The sequence below is a fragment of the Myotis myotis genome, unplaced genomic scaffold (assembly GCF_014108235.1).
Source record: "Myotis myotis isolate mMyoMyo1 unplaced genomic scaffold, mMyoMyo1.p scaffold_m19_p_10, whole genome shotgun sequence".
Classification (NCBI taxonomy): Eukaryota; Metazoa; Chordata; class Mammalia; order Chiroptera; family Vespertilionidae; genus Myotis; species Myotis myotis.
The window spans coordinates 21,377,108-21,388,522 of record NW_023416314.1 but is presented as its reverse complement, the minus strand read 5'-3'; the positions used below and the strand labels follow the sequence as shown (position 1 = coordinate 21,388,522).

The 11,415-nt window shown below is 46.5% G+C and overlaps 1 protein-coding gene across 4 annotated transcripts in view; it reads left to right on the top strand.

Moving 5' to 3' along the window:
- Positions 1-96: 96 nt before the first annotated feature.
- Positions 97-11,415, top strand: part of CEP57 (centrosomal protein 57) — a 58,330-nt gene continuing 47,011 nt past the window's right edge. For 2 of the 4 annotated variants that reach the window (XM_036324631.1, XM_036324632.1), the window contains exon 1: positions 97-305. In XM_036324631.1, the coding sequence (XP_036180524.1) occupies positions 261-305 (45 nt within the window). In that variant the 5' untranslated portion in view covers positions 97-260. The remainder of the gene's footprint in view (positions 306-11,415) is intronic. The other 2 variants (XM_036324630.1, XM_036324629.1) reach the window with 2 other exon arrangements.

The following is an 11,415-nucleotide window of genomic DNA, read 5'->3' as shown; positions in this document are numbered from 1 at the left end:
CCCGGAAGACACCCGCCTTTTTGATTGGCTGTTCCGGACGCCCGTTAGTGCGTGTGGCCCGTTCCGTGTGCGCGCTCAGCGTGGGCGTCCCTGTGGGGGTGTGCGGTAGGGGTTTCCAGACCCGGCGCCAGCACCCTAGCGGCCCCTTCCACCTGGGGCTCGGCTTAGGGTCGCCCTCGGCGGGCGGCTCCCGGATTTGGAAGGACGGCAGGAGAACCAGCCCGCTCCGGGGCTGCGGGGTCCGCTGGGCAGACGGGAAGATGGCGGCAGCGTCGGTCTCGACGACTTCTGGGTCTCAGTTCTCGGTAAGAAGCGGGTGCCCCGCGCCTGGGCCCCAGGTGGGTCGTGGCGCCTCTGCTTCTCTCATCCTTCAGAGCGCCCTCGGCCCCGCGTCTCCCCGCATCCCGGGGGTCGGCGGAGGGCGCCCGAAGCCCCGTGCTGCCCCCCTCCGCCCCCTGCTCCTCTGCGAGGCTGCACTCCCCCCCATGGCCCGGCCCGTCTCTATCTCCCACGCCCCCTTACCTTTAGCCTAGCAGCCCCGGGGCACAGCCAGGACCCGCTAGGATGACTGTGCCCACACCCTGAGTTGCGAAAACATTGCTGAGTGGGTCACGTGGGTGTAACGGCCCCTCTAGGAATCTTGCCCAACCAGGTAGGCGCCCCGGCCGGCGGCTTCATGGCTGCAGTGGATGGACCGCAGCCTGGCGTGCACACCAGCCCTTGTTGAAGCTGACTCCTTTGACCGCAGGGCCCCCGCTCCCGTCCTCCCGGTAGCTCCGTGCTTATCCTGCCCGGAGCTCGCGCTTCCTACCTCCCACCTGGCTACTGACTTCAGCGTGTCAATGCCCTTTTGCAGAAGCCACACGGGGAGCTAGCTGGATGTTCATTATTGTTTTTGCCTTCGCGAGGGCCACCAGCCAGTTAGGTCCCTCATATTTGCTAATGGAGCGTCGAGCATGCATTTTGGAAACCGCCGCTTTGGGAATACTACTGGAAATAAGCAGTAAATGGGAGGAGGCCCGAGTTAGAGCCATTATCTCTTAATTAGCAAATGCCCAGTGCCTCGCATACCTTTACGAGCCTAACCTTGTGGTTCTCAACCTTGGCTGCACATTAGAATCACCTGGGAATCTTTTTAAAATCCTGGTTTCTGGGCCTCATCCTCCGGCAATTCTGTTTCTTTGTTATGGGGTGGAGCCACAACATTAGTAACAAACAGAATTTCCGGAGGTTGAGGCCCAGAAATCAGGATGTTAAAAAGATTCCCAGGTGATTCTAATGTGCAGCCAAGGTTGAAAACCACTGCTTTAGGCGCTGTGATTACACAGATAAATAGGATAGAGTCCGTATTCTGAAGCAGCAAAGCACTGAACAGGAACCACAGGCAATGAGATTTATTGCACTGTGGAGGCTGATCAATGCTACTACCATCCTGGAATAACTGAGGGAACAGTGATTAGCTGTGCTTAGGTTAAATTCCTAGAAGGGAAGATGGAGCCAGCTGGATGGATGATGAAGGGATTCTAAGTGCTTGTCACAAGAAGAGAGCAGAGAGAAAAAGGGACCACAGGCATTTGAGGTTTGTGCCGAGAGAGTAGGTACTTTGAGTAAACTTGAAATAATTTGGGATGAGCAGTAGTAGTGTAGGGGTAGAGTCGTATTTAGATGGATTATAAAAGTAGGTTAAAAAAAGGGACTGGATAGTGAAGGAAGAAGACAGGAGAATATCAGGGTAAAGTTATCTCATAGAAGCAGGTGGGGGAAAGTGTTCAGGGAATGTTAAAAGAGAGCAGTCACCTTGATAAAGACTTTTCCTTAGTTTCAGTTTTCGGTGACTATATTGTTAGGGTCTGTGTTAGTGAGACCAGAAATAACCTTCAGGGTTTCAGCTGAATGAGGGGAACAGGTTTGCAGAGGTCAGGGCTGATTATGGAAAAAGAATGACTGAAGCAATTGGAATTCAACCAGGAATTAGGTCAATAAAAAGGAAGGTAAAAGAAGAACCATTTGACTATTAGGAAGAAGTGTCACTAAGTATAGATGGATGAGATTATATAAGATTTGAGGTGCATTAAACTTAATTGGGATAAGAGGCTTTTCGCTGCTCTCAAAAGCACCTGTACTGGGAGACTAAGCAAGGAATGCTATTATACAGGCATACCTTGGAGAAACCATCACAATAAAACAAGCAGTAATCTTTTTGCCGGGGGAGGGTCTTACTTTCCATTTGTAAAAAATACCTCGCTGTGCAGTGCAACAAAGCAAAGCACAAATCATGAGGTATGCCTGTAAATGTTGAATTGAACTGCACACTGCCAAGACTGTCCAGCTAGCAGTGGTACTGCAATGTGGTCTTTAAGGTAACCTGGTCAGAAACCTCATAGAATGTTTAATAGGAAAGCGTATATATTTTATATACCAAGTTCAGCTTTAAGTGGATTCTAAATATCAAGAATACATTAAGGTTTAAATATCTACCACCCTTTACAAATCAAAACATGACCAACCTTCCTAATCACATTGAACCTGCTACATCAAAATGTCTAATTTGGAAATCACTATTTCTCAAAACAAAATGACAATTTAACAGAAGAAATGGCACAGCTTAGATACTTTAACTGTCATGTCAGAAATAAGGCTGGCATTTCCAAAAGAATTTAAAAAGCATTTTAGCTTAACAAACATATGACCATAAAATATGACAACACAAAATGACCTTTTAAAACTACCACATGGAATCAGAAGGCTACTCATACTCAGATTTCAGGGGTATGAACATTAACAATTCACTTAACATTGATAAATCCAGCACAGAGTTAGCTATAGTAAATAGAGGTGCTTTGACCAGGCAAGGATTTTTAACAAGTAGATGAACAAATAACACAGTCTAGGAAGCAGCTACCATGTAAATCTCATAGGTAACATGGACTTAGTTGATACATTTGAATTGTTCTTTTAAGTATGGTAGCCTTTTACTTTAAGAGTAACACTTAGAAGCTCTTGTTACTAATATTTATTGAATGGCAGTTTTGGAGCCTATCCCAACTCACTAGTGGAGAGCAGCCGGAAAACAAAAATGATAGTACAGGCAGCATAGTCTTGTCCTTTTTATTTTCCTAGTAACCATAGTCAACACTTAGGACACTTTGGACTTAATTTATAAGCTAATCTAATCGATCTCTGGCCAGGCCTTTTACCCAAAAATGTTTTGTGAATATATCATAGATTTTATAACAATAAATATATAAAAAGTTTATTTTTGAAAATAAAATGAATACTTGCATGCCCCTTTTTGCATTTTCCTGCTTTCACACACACTATCATACATCTTGAGATTATAATAATACATAATAGTTAGTACTAATTGGTAGTCATATTTTAAATACTTTTCATAGCATTTAATCCTCAATGACCTTACGAGATTGGCATTAGTATTTCCATTTTCTAATGAGCAATGAGGCACAGAAAGGTTGTTGAGGAAAGAATGTCCAGCCTATAGAAAAGGTTTTTTAAAAGAGTTTATTTGAAACAAAATTTTGAGAACATGCCTGGAAGTAAAATCTCAATGGATTGAGAAAATGCTCCAAAGAATGGCAGTTTTGCAGCCTATCCCATACATCAGAATCAAAGGAAAAGATGTAAGGAAGATTACATGAAATCCATTAATGGTATGGTGGATCAAGGAGGTAGGAGAAAGGAAAGTAGGGAAATCTCTAGAATTGGATGAAAAGTAAAATGGGGAAGCCTGTTTTTACATTAGTGGGTACAGGATAGTTAATTAACATTTGCAGCATAGAGAGATGGTATGAGGGGATCAAGATAGCAATGAGGGGTTTGTGGTCTTGTGCTCTGGTGCCTTTAAGGGTCTAGAAAAGAATTACTCTGGTATATTATCCTAGATGCATAAGGACAATGGACAGAGCTCATTTAAGGTAATGATTGATCTTTGCTAAGGAAGGAGACTGTAGGCTTGAGATGGAACTATACACCATGGCCTATGCTAGGAATCTATGGACCATCCTCTGATTACTCTTGAGCTTGTCAGGCTCCCCATGTAGCCCCTGGTAGCTTGTCAGATGTTAACATCTGTTATTTCTTTCCATTATCCTAATGTGCAGGCTAGGAAATGTAGCACATCATTGACTAGAAGTTGTCTTGTAAATATCTTTGTCTTGTTCCTGAATTTAAAAGGAATGTTTAAAATTTTGCACCATTAAATATGTTGTCATGTGGGTTTTTTGGGGAGTAATTTTTCTTATAAGAAAATATTTAATAATGGCTAGATAATTGAATTTTATTGAGGTGTATTGCATTAAAAGATGTTCTCATGTTCACCTAGTTTTATCTGGAATAACCCCACCTTGATCATATTGTTTTATCTTTTCTACAGAGTTGAGTATGGTTTACTAAATGGTATTTAAACTTTTATGTACCTGATTTTTTTTCCAGCCATATTGAACATTCTGTTTAAAAAGAAGGCAAGCAGTGTACATTTTAAATTATACTTTAAATTTAACATGGTGTTGAGAGATGTTAAGTAAATATTTGAATCATAAGTGTTCTTAAATATAATATTTGCCCTAATAACTAAAGCTACCAGCAAAGAAAGTGGTTAGGTTAAACATTTTGTCTTTAATTCTGGAAATTTTTCCTAGAATTGTATCATTGGTAGTTGGAAAAATATTTACTGAATGCTTGGGGTCATGGAAGTAGTACTGCATTAGGAGGTGGTCTTGGGCTTCTTAGTAGTTATGAGACCTTAAACAAATGGGTTAAATTTCCTTAGCCTCTTTTTTTTTTTTAACCTACAAAATGGGGACAATAATATTTGCTATGCTTCACAAAGTTCTTGTGATAATTAAAGGAGAATATGAATGTGCTTAAAAAAACCAACAATGTGCTAACAAATCTAGGCTACTATGTTCAGTGTTCTGAGAATAAGTCCAAGTATCTATATATATAAATAGCCAGTGGCCGTCACATTTGAAACAACCAAGCAGATGAACAGGCTCCATGGGGTGACCAGGCCGGCAGGTGGGTTAGTGAGGGACGAGCAAATGACCGAGCAGCAGGCTGCGTGGGCGACCAGGCCGGCATGGGATTTAGTGAGGGACAACTAAACACCAGTCTGTGTGGGGCAACCAGGTCGGCAGGGGGGTTAGTGAAGGACAGCCAAATGACTGAACAGCAGGCTGCATTGGGTGACCAGACTGGCGGGGTGGGGGAGGAGGAGTTAGGGGCAACCAGGCCGGCGGCGGGGGGGGAGGGGGGTGGCAGTTGGGGGCGACTAGGCCCGCAGGGTGGCCAGTGAAGGGCGACCAGGCCAGCAGGGGTACAGTTGGGGGCAATCAGGCTGGCAGAGGAGGCCATGAGGGGCAACCAAGCCGGCGGGGGGGAATTGGGGGCAACCAGGCTGGCAAGGGGGGGAATTGGGGGCGACCAGGCCAGCAGAGGGGGGCAGTGAGGGGCAAACAGGCTGGCAGGGGAGGCAGTTGGGGGCGACCAGGCCGGCAGGGGAGGAAGTAAGGGGCGACCAGGCTGGCAGGGGTGGGGGGGGCAGTTGGGGGCAATCAGGTCAGCAGGCAGAGGCAGTTAGGGGTGATCAGGGGGGCCAGTTAGGGGCAATCAGGCAGGCAGGCAGGTGAGCACTTAGGAGCCAGCAGTCCTGGATTGTGAGAAGGACTGCTGGTTTAGGCCTGATCGATCCCCAGCAGTCAGACATCCCCCAACGGGTCCCAGATTGGAGAGGTTGCAGCCCGGCCTGAGGGGACACTCCTGCGCGCCCCCCCCCCCCCCCCGCCTGTTCCCCCCCTCCTCCTCATGCACGAATTTTGTGCACCGGGCCTCTAGACCAGCCATGGGCAAACTACGGCCCACGGGCCGAATCCGGCCCATTTGAAATGAATAAAACTAAAAAAAAAAAGACCGTACCCTTTTATGTAATGATGTTTACTTTGAATTTATATTAGTTCACACAAACACTCCATCCATGCTTTTGTTCTGGCCCTCCAGTACAGTTTAAGAACCCATTTTGGCCCTTGAGTCAAAAAGTTTGCCCACCCCTGCTCTAGACTATATTATAAAAAGCCAGTGATTGTAATGACCAAAAGTCTGGTCACCAGGAGGTGCATTGATGGGCCCCCCCCGCGCTGTGGGTCTGGGTCTCGCGTGATTTCATGTGCTGGGCCTCCAGTGTCTTTCATAAAGTGGAGATGTTTTTTCTTACCCGTCAGGATTGTTGTGAGGATCAACCCAGATACTGGAGTGTAAATTGTTAGCTGCAATGGGAATTTGTGGTTTATGGGTGGTCATTTTTAGTATGTATGTGGAGGGAGTGAGCATAAACATTCTGCTTGAAGGATCTTTTGCCCTTCCATAGTTTTCAGGTGCCCATGATTGTATGGCATATGGCATTGAAAACAAGAATAATTATTCACTTGAAATCTACCATCCTAGGTTACTGCTATCTTAGAAAGGCCTGTTTACAAGTTTGGCTCTTGGTTGACACCTATGAACTGAATAGTAAACAATTTCCTACACAGATAGGAAACTTCAGCCTAAATGATGAGTGCCTCACTGTGCCTGAATTGTTTGTACAAACAATTTGGTTTATGCTGAACACCTGTTTTTTTTTTTTTTATGGAAGTCAGGAATGTGACTAGCCCCCAATAAAAACATGGCACTCAGTGTAACGTGAGCTTTCTTGGTAGACAACACTTCACCTAAGTTGTTATTAGTTGGTGGAGGAATTAAGCACATTCTGTAGAGAAACTTTGAAAGCTTGCACCTGATTTTCTAAGGTCTTCACCCCATGTATCTTTCCCCTTTGCTGATTTTACTCTGTATCCTTTTGCTATAATAACCTCAACCATGAGTATAACTCTCTGCTGAATACTGTTAATCCTTCCAGCAAGTTATTGAACCTGGGGCTGGTCTTGGGAACCCATAACACTCATGCTGACAATAGTTGGAACCTTCCCCAAATTAAACTTCCCTAGATAACTAGGTAAGAACCAACCTTGTAAGTGGACATTTCTAAGGATAGCAGTTGCAAAGTTTGCTATTACCCCTACTTCTTATGACATTTGTGCTATTTGTTTTTTGATATAAATGAAATCAAAAGCTTTTATTGTCTTTCAATGGGTTATAGCAACTTTATTGAATAGAATAATTCAGTTTCATAAACAGGTGTTTTTTTCCCCCTGTTTTGCAGGGGAATTGTGTAACTAATTTATTAACATTTATTCAGCAGATGTATCGAATGTCTTTATTAGAACTTAAACTCTATTGATGATGACAGCTTTTACTACATCAGTTCTTTGCCAACTGGGTGCCCAACAATTCAATTCACTTCTGGAACTAACTTCCTGGATATAGTGCAGACCCTATAGGGATTAGGTGCTACAAAATTGCTCCCACTTCAGTTGTTAGCTCTAAGTCCCAGATGTTCCCAATGCAAACTGCCCAGCCAACTGCAAATTAAGGAGTTACATTTAATAATTCTCCAGAATGACTCTCAGAACTCAGGAAAGCACTAAAGGTATACTTACAGCTTTTTAGTAAAAGATAGTACTGAGAAACAGGCAAATGGCTGAGACACCTAGGGCAAGATGTAAAGAGGATTTCATGACCAATACGGACGCTCCCAGAAATTAACTGCAAGAGTTTTTTGGAGGTTTCATTATGGAGGCATGATTGATGAAATCATTGGCCATTGGTGACTGAACTCAATGTCCAGTTCCTCTCTCTTCTGAGGTCTGGGTGTGGGGCTAAAATGTCTAACGCTTTAATCACCTGGTTGGTTTTTCAGGCTACCAGCTCTCTTCCTAAAGTTACCTAGGGTGCCCCACTATTAGCATAACAAAGACACTGCTATCACTTAAGAAATTTCAAGTTTTTGAATGTCAGGAGACAGGGACAGACACCAAGTATATTTTTTATTCCACAGGGCATCTACACTAATAAAAGAAAAACATGCAAATTGGTGTCACTCTGCTATGCCCACCAGCCAATCAGATGAGTATGCAAATCAACCCAACAAAGATGGTGGTTAATTTGCATACACAGGCGCGGAGCAACGACTGAAGACAATGTAGAAGGAAGCCAAGCGCTGCAGAAGGTAGCGAAGCTTCAGAGAAGCGAGCGGGGCGGCGGGGACGGGAGGGAAGCCTGCCTCGGCGGGTTTCACTCCCTTCTCTGCTTTGCTTTGGCCACAGGAAGCCCTATTCTTGCAGGAATCTTCCTGCAACTGGCATCTAGTATAGATAATATATGTATGTCAGGTAGGATAATTTTTTTTTTTTCAGAGTGAGGAGATTGAGTGACAGAAGGGCACTTACTACTTTAGATAGGGCAGTCAGGGAAAGTTGCACTGACAGACTTTGGGCAGATTACTCCATGGTGTGAGGAAGGGGCTTTCCAGGCAGAGTAAACTTAGCAAATGAAAATGCAGGGTACTGTGTATTTCAGAAATCCAAGTTAGTTAGTATGGCTGGGAAATGGTGCTGGTGGTAAGGAGAGAGAGGTGGGGAATGAGATCAGGGTTAGCCTGGGTCAGATTATGTGAGGCCTTCTAAGCCATAAGATTTTTGGGTTTTTTTTTAGTGATGGAAAGCCATTGGAGGGTTTGGATTAGGAATATTATTTGAATTAATTTACTTCTTAAAAAGAATCATAAGGACTATTTGGAGAGGAGACTAAGGCAGCGGTCACCAACCGGTGATCCACAGACCACTGGCGGTCCATGAGGTCCGAAAGGTTGGCGACCACTGGACTAAGGGGATGTGGGCAAGAATGGTTAAGAGGCTATTCTGTTAGTTCAGACGAAAGATCACAGTAGTGTCAACCATAGCATTAGTAGTGGAATTGATGAGAAGTTGGGGGAGTTTATTGATATATTTTGACAGAGCTCCAACAAAGATTAGATGTGCGATATATGAGAAATGACTCCATCCAAGGATTTTGGCCTGAGCAGTTGTGTATATGGTGGTGCCACTTATTGTGCTATGCTGAGAGAGGAGCAAGTTTTGGGATAAGATTCAATAATTTGATAATAGACATGTTAACTTGGGAAGCCCATATTGACATCCCAGTGGCGATGAGTGGGAAGGTTGGTTTGAATATAGAGTTTAAGAGGGAGAACTCTGTATTCTGTGTTTAAACTTGAAAGTTTTTAGCAGAGAGGCTTTTCAAAGCCCTGAGAGTAGGTGAGATCATCAGAGGAATCCATGTAGGTGAAAATAAGAAGAGGTGGGAATACTAAGCTTTGGGGAATGCCAGCATTTACAGAAAAAAAAAGAGCCAAGGAGATTCTGACTGAGGAGCCTGTGTTAGGAGGAAAACCAAAGAGTGTGGTGTTCCATCCACTAAAAACAGTAAAGTGGTCTATCACATGCTTCTGGGAGGTCACTGAATTCAGCAGTGTAAAAGTCATTGGTGAACTTGAGAGCGGCTTCTCTGAATTGATGAAGACTGGGAGAGGTGATTAAGAGGTAACAGCACTTGTAGATATTGTGAGGGACTTTTTTATTAAAGCTGAGAAATGAAGCAGAAGCTGGGAGTCCTAAAATTCAGAAAAATTTGTAATCCCCCCCCCCCCCCCAAGTTTTGTCCTTAATAGCAATGTGAAAGATCTGGTAGGGAGGGAGAATTAGATGGCATCAGAAGGGAGGAGAGGGGTTTTATAGGAGACAAGACTTTCAGTAGGTTAGTTACACAAAGCTCACTCCTTGTTTCAGGAGAGGGGGGCAGAGTAAGAGCAGTGTAGGTAGGTTGGCCAGTTCTCTTGAGAACTAGTTCCTTGTTCAGTTAATCACATAGAATGTGATTGCCCTGATTCTGCAGGGAGTGAGGTTGTGGCGGGAGTGGGGGGAGATAATAGGGAAAGGTAATAGGTAAGTCAACTTTTTGAACCTCCTTTTTTCTTTTTTTGTAAAATAGGATTATACTAGACTAGAGGCCCAGTGCATGAAATTCGTGCACAGGTAGAGTCCCGAGCAGCTGCTCCCTGGTGGTCAGCACACGTCATAGCGAGCGATTGAACTCCTGGTCTATCAAACTCCTGAGAGGACACTTTGCATATTAGGCTTTTATATATATAGACTAGAGGCCCGATGCACAAAAATTTGTGCACTCGGGGGGGGGGTGGGGGGGACAGGTCCCTCAGCCCGGCCTGTGCCCTCTCGCAGTCTGGGACCCCTCGGGAGATAACGACCTGCTGGCTTAGGCCTGCTCCCGGGTGGCAGAGGGCAGGCCCAATCCCTAGGTGCAGCCCCTGGTCGGGCTCAGAGCAGGGCTGATTGGGGAGTTGGGGTGCCGCCTCCTGTCATGCACAGACAAGGGCGGATCGGGAGGTTGCGATGCCACCCTCAGGCACGCTCAGGGTAGGGCCGATTGGGGGGTTGGGGCACCGCCCCCTGAACACTCAAGGCAAGGTCGATGGGAAGGTTGTGGCGCCACCCCCTGTCACGCACAGAGCAGTGCCAATCGGGGTTGGGGCACTGTCCCCTGTCACTCACAGAGCAGGGCCCAACGGGGTTGGGGAGCTCCCCCCTGTTACGCACAGAGTAGGGCCGATAGGGGAGTTGGGGCACCGCCCCCTGTCACACACAGAGCAGGGCGGATCAGGGGGTTGGGGCGCCATACCCTGTCACACTCAAGGCAGGGCTGATGGGGAGGTTATGGCTCTACCCCATCACACACAGAGAAGGGCCCGTGGGGGGCAGTTGGGGCGCCGCCCTCTATCACCCACAGAGCAGGGCTGATCAGGGGGTTGGGGCGCTGCCACTGTCACACTCAGGGCAGGGCCGATGGGGAGGTTATGGCTCTACCCCATCACAGAGCAGGGCCCTTTGGGGGAGGGGGTGTTGGGCACCGCACCCTGTCACACACAGAGCCACTGGGCGATCAGGGGGTTGGGGAGCCCCCCCCCATCAGGCACAGAGCAGGGCTGATCAGGGGGTTGGGGCACTTTCCCCTGTCCCGAACAGAGCAGGGCAGATAGGGAGGTTGTGGCCCCGCCCCCTGTCACACACAGAGCCGCAGGGCGATCAGGGGGTTTGGGTGCTGCCCCCTGTCACGCTGATCCCGGTGCCGGGAGGCATATTACCCTTTTACTATATAGGATAGAGGCCTGGTGCACAGGTGGGGGCCGGCTGGTTTGCCCTGAAGGGTGTCCTGGATCAGGGTGGGGGTCCCCACTGGGGTGCCTGGCCAGCCTGGATGACGGGATGATGGCTGTTTGCAGCTGGTCACACACCCTTAAGGGTGGGGGTCCCAACTGGGGTGCCTGGCCAGTCTGGGTGAGGGGCCGAGGGCTGTTTTCAGGCTGGCAGGTGACTGAAGCTCCCAACCGCTCCTTTTTTTCTTTTTTTCTTTTTTATTCTGGGCCAGCTTTAGCTCTGAGGCTTGGCTCCA